Raw genomic sequence first — 14,097 nt, 5'->3', positions numbered from 1 at the left:
ATGAATGTGCACTTTGATTTTAATAAATGAGTTTCTTTAATATAATCCATACCCTATATGCCATTTTATTATCTGAAGTAAAATTAAATAAAGCTACATACCTTAATGAATAATGAAGGCATTTGCTTGAAAGCAGCCAAAGAAAAGTTACCATTTTAAGAGTTTGGTAAATTGGAGTGCAAGTCATTGAAACAGAAAGCGGGGGAAGCTGTGGTCTGGCTTTGCGCCTCCCTACCCTCTTGTGAAAAACTATCAGTCTCTCTTCATCAGCTTCCCTATCTGGAATTTTTTATAGGCTCCTGTCCAGGTCCCCTCTTTCTCTCACAGTAGTGGTCTCCAACTAAATGGTATATCAGGTGCTGACAACATAACCGTCAGTCATTACTCAATTGACAAAAGACAGCTATGGAGTATTTTAGGGCCTAATCCATAGCCCTGTGAATTCAGTGGGAGACTTTCCATTGACTTCAAGGGGCTATGCATTAGCCACTAAGGCCGTGTCTACACTATGCAGAAGATCGACACTGCTGTGATAGATCTTTCGGGATTAGTTTTAGTGGGTCTAGTGGCACTGGTACTCCTGCTCCTCACAAGGAGTCCAGGAAGCTGATGGGAGTGTTTGTTCCCATCAATCTCTCACTGTATGGACAGCGATTTAAGGTATGTCAACTCCAGCTACATAATTAATGAGGTTGGAGTTGTTTATTTTAAGTCAACCTTCCTCTCTAATGTAGACCAGGCCCTACTGACTTATGCTGCTAAAACTCTATACATAAAGTTTAGAATAAATTCCATATGATAACTTGGAAAAAGGAAAAAAATCTACTTGTATATGTGAATGCACGTATTTGTTTAAAAGTTACCCCAGGGATCTTCAGTATGTTTAGAATTTCTTATATCACAAAAGGTTTTGTTTACAAATAAAAAGATGCATAATTCAGCCAGTTTTTAATGAGTATTTGTTTCAAAACAGAAGAATAATAGCACATGTAATGACTCCACTTAAACCTGGGTTCCACAGAATTAAGGCACCTTGAAGAAATGTTTGTTCTTTCTTCTCAAATAATTCATTCCAACATTTGACATTAAAAATATTGCAAAAAGCATACAACTTAAACATTTTATGAGTACAAAACTAGAGTTATAAAAATGACATAATTTACAAACAAACCCACATTAATAACAAACATTAGCAAAGCATGTTTCGATATAAAAGCTTTCATACCAGCCCCAGATATTGTCATGCTTGTTTCCATGCAGAGGTAACGGTTTGCATGCATTTTATTTATCCCTTATGTTTTAACAATTCAAGGGCTCATACTTACTTAAAATATTATCCCATTATCTTAAATTTTGTGTTTGCTTTAGGATTCCTATCATAGGAATTATTTTTTATCAATAGATAAAAATGTAGCCAACATAATCCTACATCAAATTTTAGGAAACTCATTTGTGATATTTTTAGAACATCCTTTAACCATATTATCAGGAAATGTTTGAATATGTAATGCAGAACTAGATGCTATATTTACTACATGGTATACTTGCTAATTCAGAAAAGGTAATGTTGTTGGTGTCACAATGACATTAAAACCATGACAAAAGTTGAAATAAACATGCTTAGTATTACTGAACCAAAAGTGCTAGGTTTATAGAGCTCTCCCTAGATTACCCATCATCAAGTTACCTAAATTATATATTTCTAGAAAAGATCTAATTTCATTTATATTTCTAATTTATAAGAAAGAATAAAATTTACATTCTGAAGTGTTCCCTGCTCAGTTTGAGCCCAATCCTGTAAACACTTATTATCAGGCACAGGGTAAAATCCTGGCTCCACTGAAGTTAATGGAAGTTTTTCTATTGACTTCCCTGAGGCCAACATTTCACCCAAAATAGTGCTTACTACCAAGAAAGGTCTAATTTACTTTAATAGAATACTCACACTAGCAAACACTATGCCCAGTAGTGAATGTTTACACAATCAGACTCGTTATGTAGGCTCATGGTTCAGTTTATAATTGTTTAGCAAATGACACATTCCTTCTGATTTTATTCAAAAAACAACTTATTTCCCTCTCAAAGATCAGGCCATTCATTTTTAGTTCTATGGATTGTATCACACTGGAAAGCTCTTAAGGACGAACTAGCCTTGTCCTCCTACGTGGTGATCCTAATGACAAAACATAATAAGAGAAAGTTATTTGCAAATATAATGGATAGTCAATAGGTCAGTAAATTATTAAAAAAAATATTAATCTGTCCTAAATCTTGCCTTGCTCCTGCAAATAGTTCAATGGAAGTCAACAGTTCTGGCTTTGAAACTTTATGGGTGTCTACTCATTTGATAAAAGGTTACACTAAAACTCCAGATCCAAATACCCCAGATTTTGAGAATACTTGGAATCTAGACACTCTCAATACCATCTCTAGTTTTAACGAGCTAAATCCTGAGGCCCTTACACAGTTATTATTTATTCCCTATGCCAGACAAATTCTCATTGACTTCCTTTTGACAGGGCTACAGGACAAATACAATCCAACTATCTTCCAGTAATGCCCATCTGCTATTCCAGTGAAAGCTAAAATGATGTTACACAAAATCAGCTGAGGACATTATTTACAGATAATGGTTTTGTGTTTGCTGCCAATTCATGAGAAACAAAGTATCTAACTCAACTTTCAGATCTCACATTGAGTTTGAGTATTAGCAGTTAGGAAAGTAAAAAGTATCCTTTTACTTGTCAAGGCTGATATGGAATTTGTGAAACATAATAAAAATGGAACCCTGCAATGCCATTTTTACAAAGGCTGTATTCAGAGTGGAAGTACTGTTTAAAGCCTTTGTTTCAATAAATGAAATATGCAACCCAGTTTACACAGAGCACATAGTCTCCAGGAGCTGTTTTTCAGACATATTAGTGTTGTTAAAAATAACTTTACCAACCCTTGTAAAAGAACACAGTTAAAAAATGACTAACATGATTTTTATTAGAATGCATTTTATTCTCAGGAAAGGACTATTGTTTAAAAATATACTTAGAAAAAGAACTATATGAAAATATTTGCTTTCCTGTACCTGGTACTCTTTTGGGTGGTTGTCCTCTCCTCCCTGTTGCTTCTACAAAATAGAAATGTTGCTGTCAGGGATGATTTATAAATAAGTATTTGAATTAGAGCTCATTCAACAATGAACTTATTTGAAACCCATATCTTAAAAAAAGAAGTCAACACAGTTGAAATGCTGCAATAAGATTGGGATTATTGATGACCTGCAACAGAAAGGCTTGTACTAATAAAAAAAAATCTAATACAACATTTTCATTGTATTCGTTCTACAAATCACAACAAAAATTGTCCTTTAAAAACAGACATTGCCCTTAATGTAAGTTAGGATGGATTGTGTTGCTGACACAGACTTTCCCCCCGAGATGCTTGTTGGAAATTCCAAATAAACATGTACAGTATAGTGAGTATTGTGATCTCACAGCACCATCATATATACAGTCCAGACTCCAAGAATTCCCTTCTTCTGAGGTGAGAGGCTTACTGGAATGATGAAAGCAATATGTAGGAGAGGCATCCTTGATTAACAGACATGTCTATGTTTTCCAAAATACCCATTTGATTTGAGACTCTACAAGCGTTTGCTAAATGTTGTGGCCTACATCTTTAGATTAGTACAATGAAAACATAAATATGAGAAAATTCCACAAGAAAATGGAATTTTCAGCCTCCCAACGATGTTGACTCTGAGATCACATGCATGGAATGTCTATTCATGTCAATAGGAACATGTAAGGGACACCAAAATATTAAACTCAAGATCCATTCAAGTGGAGAATTTTCCCCTTAGACTCCATGAGACTAAGAGCTGTATTTACTAACAGGTGCAGTTAATTAGCTTTGTACTTTGTTTACCTTAATACTTTGTTTTTCCAAATCCTTTCACAGTGAACAGTAGGCTGCATATGTTTCGCACAGCTACATGCAGCCTTCATTTCTATTTTCACTGGATTACAAGCAAAGTTAAGTTTTCAAGTTCTACGCAGAGGAAGAGCGAGTGTTGACTCATAGACTCATAGACTTATAGACTTTAAGGTCAGAAGGGACCATTATGATCATCTAGTCTGACCCCCTGCACAGTGCAGGCCACAAAATCTCACCCACCCCTCCTAGAATAATCCTCTCACCTATATCTCAGATATTGAAGCCTTCAAATACTTTGAAGACCCCAAGATGCAGAGAATCCTCTAGCTGTGATCTATACCCCATGCTACAGAGGAAGGCGAAAAACCTCCAGGGCCTCTGCGAATCTACCCTGGAGGAAAATTCCTTCCCGACCCCAAATATGGCGATCAGCTAAACCCTGAGCATGTGGGCAAGACTCATCAGCCAGACACCCAGGGTATGTCTACACTACCCCGCTAGTTCGAACTAGGCAGACCACACTTGCAAATGAAGCCCGGGATTTGAATTTCCCAGGCTTCATTTGCATAAGCGGGGCGCCGCCATTTTTAAAACCCCGCTCGTTCGAACCCCATGCAGCGCGGCTACACAGGGCACGAACTAGGTAGTTCGAACTAGGCTTCCTAGTTCGAACTACCGTTACTCCTCATTCCACAAGGAGTAACTGTAGTTCGAACTAGGAAGCCTAGTTTGAACTACCTAGTTCATGCCCCGTGTAGCCGTGCTGCACGGGGTTCAAACGAGCGGGGTTTTAAAAATGGCAGCGCCCCGCTTATGCAAATGAAGCCCTGGAAATTCAAATCCCGGGCTTCATTTGCAAGTGCGGTATGCCTACATTACCCTCCTAGTTTGAACTAGGAGGGCAGTGTAGACATACCCCCTGAAAGTTCTCTATAGTAACTCCTATCATCCCTCCATTGACCTATTTCCCACTGATAATGAATGGTCAATTAATTACCAAGATCATGTTATCTCATCAAACCATCCCCTTCATAAACCCATCTAGTTTAATCTTGAAACCAGATAGATCTTTTGCCCCCACTACTTCCCTTGGAAGGCCGTTCCAGAATTTCACTCCCTACATCAATTGAAATTTTGGAAGATGTGGGTAAAAAATGGCAGATTGAGATACATGGTCTTAAAAGCAAGTCTCACCATGCTAACCAGGTCTCCTTTAAGGGACATTTTCTCCCAGTTTAGGTTGCCCACAAAACTATTAGGCTCATAGGTACTGGGCATCTCACTCACTGATGGAATACCAGACGGCTCTGCATTCCCTGTTCTGCTTATCACTGAATTTTTACACACAGTGCTTCACATCTTCTTGGTGTTTGATCAAACCCAGTGTTTATTGTGCACTATTATGTGGTATATGCCCCATAAGTATCTATACAGCCTTATCATGAGTCCTGTGTACACAAATACCTAGCATCTCATTTTGAACAATTAAAATGTGACTATTTGTGTAAAAAACAAACAAACAAACACATCCTCTGGTATATTGTAAATTTATCCTCTGAATTTCTTTCACATTTGTAAAATCCATTAAGTTAACCTAAGCTGAAAACATAGTTGAAACAAACAAACAAAAATTCTTGGCATTTCAGATGACATATGAGAAACTTCATTCACAGGATGCCATATTTGCTTCTATGTATGTGAACAGTTAAGAAATCTATAAACTTTAGCAACTGATTTTGAAGCATTTGAAATGCTAATTTAAAGAAGACACACAAAAATACCACAAGGAATCACTGCTTTGTTCTAATTCACAGTAGGTACTGTTAGATAAACAATTGCAAGTTAAACTAGAACTTCTAAATACAGCCTATGCATAATCCAGGAACAAATGTGGTCCCTAAAAAGGACAATGCATAGTCCAGAGATCCTCAACCATTTTCATATGGGACTCCCACTTTCATAGGGGACTGCCACATCCCCTGGCGTGAAATGGTTTCCATCATATATAGGGTTTACAGTTTGGATCAATGGCTCTCAAAACCCCCAATATACAGATTGTTCCAGAATCCCTGACTGGAACCTCCTTCCCATTTAACAATATGAGAAGGGAAGAATGGCCACGGCCAACTGACACCTGTGTATGTCTTTCCCACTCCTTCACAGGGATTTTGACATCATAGTTGAGAACCCCTGGCATAATGGATCAACGACTGAAACTGGAAACAAAGTTATTGAGAACTTACATGTTCTTGAAGTGCTGCTTACAGAAAAGACAGCTGATTTATTATTCTTGCCTAGATTGGCAGATAGACAGTTGTCCCTGTCTACTACACATGACAATGAATTTATTTAGGATGAGTCTCAAAGTACACGTTGAAATGATTCTCTGCAAGGTTAGCTTGAGATCAACTGCTTTAAAAAAACTGATAAAACTTTTCCTGCTAAACTGTAGTTTCAGAACTAAACAACATATGTGTACAAATGCTATAAAACCCCACCTGGTATGATCACTGCAGATAAAGATGGTCTCAGTGCTATCGCATTATTAGACAAACTAACCTTCCAGATGGAATTCCTTGATTTCTCTCTCGATAATCTGTGGTTCTGCCTCAATTACTTTAGTAACCTTGGTGTACTCAGTTCCAGCTATGATAAGCATTAAAAACAAATGAGTTAAATCTGGGATAGCAATTCTATTTGTGAAGGGTGCCTGGGATGGAAACATTTCATTTTGAGGGAGTAGTGGTGAGCAGGATGCCAGGAAATAAGCCTCATATAATTTTGCCAATTTTCTCAATCCCAACACATGGGAATCACCTTCTTCAGGGTGAACTAGGGCTCTGTTTTAGCAAGGACTGCCACGTGCAACAAACTCTGTTGGACTATGTATAATTTTATGACAGTCCATTAGAGAGTGTGCTTGCTTTATACAAAGGCAAGACATACATTTTCTGACTGGACTCAGGTTTGTTCAAGTGTTTGGGGAATTCTCTGTTATAAAACAGAAATGCTCTGAGGCAATCAGAGAGGGGCAGGGAGCAATCACCACCATTATTAAAGCAGCCATAATGCCGCATATATAGCTGCTCTTCGTGGCTAGAAGTACTATGTTGTGGTATAAAAGACTAGATTAAAACATGGAAAAGTGTAGCAAAGACTGAGGGAAAACAGAAAATCCACTCATCTGATCCATTACATAAAACAAAAGGCTTTTACTAACCACCCTACAATAGCAAAGAGAAGAAAAGAATTCAAGAGACTAGGTTGTATTACCCAATTAAGTACTAATACTTAATAAATCAGAATAGTATAAATCTGTAAAGTCATATATCTTTCTAGATTAATTGCATGTAATTACACATCTTGATAATTTAGGTCAACAACTTGATACTGATGAAAAGATCCAAGGTGTCAGAACACTTTAATTTACAACAGGGGATCTTTGCAGCCCCTGCAGGGCTAAATCCTGTACTTTTGACTTCTGCAGGATTTGCAGACAATGGAATTTATTCCAGTGCTTTTACGTTTCTTTGCTATGACTTTTGTAATTTTCTAACTTCATTTTAAAATAGTTCTTATTGAATTTAATGCAGGTAAAAGGTATAGGACGGGTAGCCTTGGAGGTTTTTCTTCTAGAATATACTATATTAAACAGCAATGAAAACTTTCCCATGCTGCCTTAATCCTGAGTTAAAGAAGCCTATGTGTAAAGATAATGCGGCCCTTCAGACTCCATGACCAATCCCCCTTGCTTGTCTGCTGAAACTTATCAATTAAGTTAAGGTAGCCCAATGTGTATTAGCCATCATGGTTTTACTTATTGAAGGAGCTACAGCTATATCTTGCAGCCTTTACTAAATCCTAACTTCAGCAGATCTCCAACGCCCAGATCTCCAAAGGTACTTGGGGTATCTATTTCCAGTGGGAAGCTGTAATGCCTAAATGCTTTCAAGGATCTGGGCCTAACTGAATTAGTCAGTAGGATTCATCCCAGGTTGTTTGTGACCCAGTTCACTTCCAAAACTTTCATTAGTTAAAAGATGACAAGAAGAAATGGATTCAGTTAATCTAAATCAGAGTCTTTACTGTATAGTTCAAGAAACAACCAAATATCCTTTTGAGTTTAGTAGTCAGGCTAATACTAAATTTCCCCAGTATACTTGAATTCTTTTTTACTTTCACCTTTGTTATTACAGGTAGTTGTTCTAATCTATACAATAAGCAGAAGACATTCCATAAAGAGTTTTCTACTTTTTTTCTACATCTATTGGTTATTTATTGCTAAAACTGTTAGAACTGAGAGACAGAGGAGGGAGAGAGAGAGAGATACTAATGGTAATGCTATACTTGAAAAGAATTACAGTTAATATTTTGACCCACATTACCTGTCAGTATTTAAACATGCCTTTGATTGTTAACTTGAGGGCAATGAATATTCATTTCTGGAGAACAGAAAAGTGTAATGAATTTGGCCTACTGTAACACTTTCCATTTCATTGGTGTTTCTCAAAGTTAACAATTTCTTGGAAATACGTTTGCAGCTAATGGAATAAATCTTCATTGCTCCCCTAGGTTTGAATTAGGTAACATTTTAAAGACTGAAAAACAAACAAGTTTCAATTTGTTCATGATCGGTGTGTATATGAAAACTGACTGTTCAAAATTTGCCATTTTATTACTTCTTTTTTTAGCAGATTTATATTTAAACTAGATCAGCTAGGTCAGTCTTTAAAATGTTAAGGGATCGCTTTGTCCGAGAGATGATTCAATCACCAGAACCTGTTATGCAGAGGTTAGTTGTCACACACTCACTAACCTCCCTGAAGGAGTCTTTTGATTTCTTCATCTTCAAGTAAATGACCATCACCTTCAATGAATTTGGTCACCTTGGTAACCTCTGAGAGGATACACGTTTATGGCATAAAGTTGATTTATATGACACATTCAGAATTCTAAATTACAGTACATTAATGAACATGCTGATTGACTACAAAATCCATTTAGAACAAAAAGTTCCATGCAAACATCTGGTTGTTATCATCATGACAGAAAAACAATACTTTAACCAGTTTCAGTATATTGCATACATATGCAGTTCCACTTAAAATGAATTGCTAATGAAGTACATATTGAGACAGATACCAATTATAGGTCATTTGTAGTATGCCTTTCACAGGTCCTTCTGGGACTTCTTTTCTTGTCTTGATGTGGAACTTGACATGTTGAAAAATAAAGGTCTCTACTGCATTTCAAGCACATGTTTATATACACCCAAACAAGCCCTCAACTACGAGGTTCAGATTTTAAGGAATACTACATCTTTATAATAGATCAAATCAAATCCTCAGATCTGAGTACTCCAAATTTTGGAGTGTTTAACCTCTAGCTCTGAACTTGTTGCTTGGATCCACCTTGTGTATATATTTTTATTAAAATTACAAAAAGCATAATTTTCAGTTATCTAATGCGTGGGTAGATCTCATGGAGCCTACATTTTTCTTTGGGAAGAAAAACACTAACCTTCTTCAAGCAATTTCTTCAATTTTTCCTCAGCATCTCCTCTACCACCTGCAGTAATTTGGGTGTATGTGATTTCAGGACCTGAAATGAAGTTTAAAAGATGCAGGACTGAAACAAAGACTACACTATTGCATTTTAAAATATTTTATCCTATGAAACATAAAGCAGAAGTATCATATTCAAAATTATAAATAAAACTGACCAACAGAATGAAATATTGAGATCTAGAATAAGCCTCCTCCTACCTCCAAGTAAAATAAGTTCCTAAAGCCTAAGTTTCACTTTCAAAATGAGAATTAGAAGCCTAATTTACAAAAGTGCTTTTGAAATGTACCTGTTATGCCTATAATGTTTATGTTAATTAATTATTTAGTATGTATTAATTTATTTAAATACCAGTGATGTGTTACTGGCTAATCTTAAAATTTTAAAATTTAATTTAGGAGATATCATTCCTTCCTCCCAAAAATTTTGATGTAGTTAATACACTCATAAAATTGCCCTTTCCATAGCAACAATGTAAATTTTTAAATCCTTTTTTCTTCAGAAATCTTATCTTGAAAATGAGCTTATTTTCACTGAGATACCAATATATTTTTTCTTTTTAACTAAAAAAATCCCACTAGCCAAATCAACATAACAAAACAAAAAACCCAACTCAATTAACCAAACAAAACCCCCCACCTTGGTATAAATTAGTGAAATGTTTGAAAAAAAAGACTCCTTTTTGAGATGTAAAAACACGTATTTGAAATATTGCACACACATCTATGCACACCTGTGTACAATCCACTTGTCCTTCCATGGGAGTAGTGGGAATGGCTTAAGAATTCTGGGTTGCATTGACCTTGCTATAGAGTATATCAGAAGAGCCAAAAAGGGGCTTGAGAGGTGTATACCACAGAACGGTAAACTTCAGGGAGTATGACTAGAAAAGTGCTTCACATAGTTTACCTTGAATAATTCTTTCTTCTGTCACTTCTTTTTCAGTCACCTCCACAGGCTGTCCATTAATTATTTTTCTGTATTTTTTAATAATAGGCTCTATAAAGATATTTTAAAAAGTAAAGTGATGAAGAATATATACTGAACATATAATAAGAGGAATGACCCAGGAGAGTTGGTGTCAGTGTTTGGATCTGGATTAGGACCTAGGCTTTCCTCGAGTCCAGGGATGGTCACAGCCAAAATTGTGTTAGAAATACTTCAAGGACCATGAAAGGAAATGCCAGTGAACATTTGGAAAGTGGAAGTGGATGAAAATTATCTTGAAATGATAGGAGTTCATGATTCTAAAAAATGTTAGGAGGGAAAAGAGCCACATAAAGATAATGGATTTCAAGAAAACAGACTTTAGCAAACTCAAGGAGATGGTAGATAAGATCCCATGGTGTCGAGTATCAGAGAGGTAGCCCGTGGGAAGCAAGTTAAAGAGGAAAACCAGTTTGAGAGAACTGGCAGTTTTTCAAAGACACTTTTAGAGAGGGCTTAAAAGTAAATTGTCCCACAGCATAGACAAGATGGGAAATATGGTAAGAGATCACCTTGGCTTAACCAGGGGATCTTAAATGATCTGAAACTCAAAAAGGAAAAAAAAGTCCTACAGAAAGTAGAAACCAGCTCTAAGGGCAAATCGAAAAAACAATACAAACATGTAAGGACAAAAGATCAAGGCACACAATGGGGTTAAACTAACAAGAGACAAAGGATAACATGAAAATATTCTACAAATACATTAGAAGCAAGAGGAAGACCCAGGGACAGGATAAGTCTGTTATTCAATGATGAGGGTGGGAGAAGATAATAACAGAAATGTGGATATGGCAGAAATGCTAAATGACCTTTTCATTTCAGTTTTCACCAAAAAAATTAGTGGTAGTTAGTTTCTATCATAATGAACACCAGTGCAAATGAGGTGGGAGATGAGGCTAAAGTAAGGAAAGAACAAGATAAAAATTACTTAGACAAGCTAAGGTTGACAGTTTTTTAGGTTGTCAGGGCCTGATGAAATACATTCAAGGAACCTACTGAGGAAATACCTGGCATGAATAGTCCAATTATTACTTAGTTCTGCCTTAAGTGCAAGGGATTGCCCTAGATGAGCTACTGAGGTTCCTTCCAGTCCCACACTTTTAAGATCCACTTCTATGTCAACACATGTTCACTTTCTGTCACATGGTTATCCACTGTACTTTAGAAGACAGAAAAATAACTATCAAACAAGGTGGCAACTCAGCATATAAAGTTCTGGAAACATAATGTCAGATACAGTTTGTCTGGGAAGAGTTAGACAAAATCTGTAACAAGTGGGAATGAAAGACTACTATATTTTCTGAATGAAATAAAAACAAATCCGATGACTCATAAAAAACCACGTCTCTTGACTGAACTAAAATCTGACTTGGAACTGTAAAACTTGTGTTAGTATCCTAGCTAATAAAGTTTAACCACTGAAAATTTATTCACCTCCTTGAATCACTTTCGTTATTGTCTCGCCTTCCCCGTCGATCAATTCTGTGAATTCTGAAAAATATTATTGAAAAAAGTAAACCAACGTGTTACAAATATGCATGGCCCTTTGCAGTACATGGAAACAACATAATTCACTATTTAAAGCAGATAAAGTAGAAAAGGCATTAACACCATCCACACAAAAATCCCTTAACACATAATATTCCATTCTGATTATGTATTGTTATAATAAAATTTAAAGCAGGGCTACTCAACTTTGGAAGCCCCAGGGACCACAAGGATACCCACAGCACATGCCGAGGGCCGCAACTTAAGCATGGTTGCATGTATATGCAAATGCATGCAAATATTTATGCAAGTATATGCAAATAGCTTCTTTCACACTGATGGGCATGAATACAAAGATTAAGGCAAGACTACACAACATGAAGGCCCCATTTAAGTTAGTTCTACTGATATTAATAAAATGCAATACTTTCCCAATTTCCACCCATATGACTGCACTTTTAATGAGCAATGCCAGTCCAGGAATTTAACTACTAAAACACATATCAACAGAAGACCATTATATTGACTACTTTTTTGTTTTGGCTTCACAGTTTTAACAAATCAAACAAAAACTGCCAATACAATATTTACTGAAATATAAATGCAATCAATGTGAAGTTAAAGGCAACGAGGGGAGAAGTGGCATGGCTAGAAAAGGAACCCAGGAATCCTGCTTCCCAGAATCCTTTCCTTTCCCCTGCCTACCCCACTAAGCACCAGCTCCCATGGTCCTCACAGAACTGAGACTAGAACCCCCAAATTTAACTAACAAACCCACTGCCCACCTAAAGGAAAGGAAAGAAGCCAGAAGTTTTAACACCCAGTTCCCTGCTCTAACCCAAAGCCCCTTCCCTCCCCCAGAACCAGGCAGCCCTCTAGCCCCCGTGCTCTAACCTAATGCCCCACCCCTCCCTCAGAGTCAGGCAACCTCAGCACGCCTGCTCTAACCCAATGCCCTTTCCCCCCCACTGACCCGGGGACATAAATCTAGTGAGGCGGAGGATAATGCCCTGGGTCTCACCAGAGCCAGGTGCTTTTCCCTCCAGGCACTAGGGCCTATGTGCAGAGTGGCTGTGAATAGTCTGGGCGTGTGGCTTTGAACGTTCCATTGAAGGTACGTGCCACTGCCCCCTCCCTGATCCCCTTTGCAGTGCAAAAAATCCGGGTCATTTTTTGCCTTTTAAAAAACCCGTCCGGATGGCAATTTAACACGTGAAAACAAGGACATGACCAGGAAAAACTGGATGTATGGGCACCCTACCCAAGCCCCAGCTCAGAACTTTCTCATTCCGGCCTTGCTGCCTGGCTGCAGCTCCTGCGCATGCAGCAAAGCTCTTGGTTCAGTGCAGCGCTGTGTGGTTCCGCTTGCAGGGAGGTGCTGCCACCATGGCTGATGTGGCAGGTGTGCTCTGCCGCCACCTCTTGCTGCCCTCCCACTGGCCAGCAGCTCCTGCACATGTAGCCTGGTTCAATGCGGTACCACGCGGCGCGGCTCACAGGGAGATGCTGTTGCTAGAGCCCACAGTGACACGGCAGGCAGGTGGCCCTGGGAGTGGCTCAAGGCACCGCAGGCCACATACAAATTGGCCGTAGGCTGCATGTGGCTCACGGGCCTCTTGTTGAGTAGCCCTGTTTTAAAGATTTGTCCTGTCAATGGCAAAATCATTTCACCACTGTTTGCTTCCCTGGATTTAAGCTGGGATATATCTCCTGTATAGCACTGTCCCCTCTCCTTGGAACTCTTCACATGCTCCTCCACCAAAGCCCTGCATGAAATGAGCTGCTGGGGAGGGTTTTGGGGGTTTTTTTGGTGGTGAGAGTTGGGCTGGAGCAAAGGAGGACTCCTGGCTCTCTTCGTGGCACTGTCACATGATAACCACTCAGGCACTCAGTTCTGTTTCAATTCATCTTACCTTCTTGTAGGATCTCTCTGCAGCTGCCATTGCACAGCTAATCATAGCATACCTCAAGTACAGACATACTGGAGGCCAGTGGAACAGTATACAGCGACTGGTGTGTTGATGTCTATTGTCTCAGGGGCTGAGGTGCCTGCGGAGCCTCACCCCTATCTATTTTAAACCCATTTTATACTGACTACAATAACTACACACAATTTAAGATAGTGAA

At 38.1% G+C, this 14,097-nt stretch overlaps 1 protein-coding gene across 13 annotated transcripts in view; it reads right to left on the bottom strand.

Moving 5' to 3' along the window:
- Positions 1-931: 931 nt before the first annotated feature.
- POSTN (periostin) overlaps positions 932-14,097 on the bottom strand; it is a 51,814-nt gene continuing 38,648 nt past the window's right edge. For 5 of the 13 annotated variants that reach the window (XM_006124927.5, XM_006124929.5, XM_006124926.5 and 2 more), the window contains 7 exons: positions 11,917-11,973; positions 10,405-10,494; positions 9,451-9,531; positions 8,747-8,827; positions 6,490-6,576; positions 3,080-3,121; positions 932-2,173 (listed from right to left, as the gene is read on the bottom strand). In XM_006124927.5, the coding sequence (XP_006124989.3) occupies positions 2,136-2,173; positions 3,080-3,121; positions 6,490-6,576; positions 8,747-8,827; positions 9,451-9,531; positions 10,405-10,494; positions 11,917-11,973 (476 nt within the window). In that variant the 3' untranslated portion in view covers positions 932-2,135. The remainder of the gene's footprint in view (positions 2,174-3,079; positions 3,122-6,489; positions 6,577-8,746; positions 8,828-9,450; positions 9,532-10,404; positions 10,495-11,916; positions 11,974-14,097) is intronic. The other 8 variants (XM_075919128.2, XM_075919129.2, XM_075919130.2 and 5 more) reach the window with 4 other exon arrangements.

This window comes from Pelodiscus sinensis, chromosome 1, assembly GCF_052426305.1.
Source record: "Pelodiscus sinensis isolate ZL-2025 chromosome 1, ASM5242630v1, whole genome shotgun sequence".
Lineage (NCBI taxonomy): Eukaryota > Metazoa > Chordata > Testudines > Trionychidae > Pelodiscus > Pelodiscus sinensis.
The sequence above is the reverse complement of the archived record's forward strand: the minus strand, read 5'-3'. Positions and strand labels throughout refer to the sequence as shown.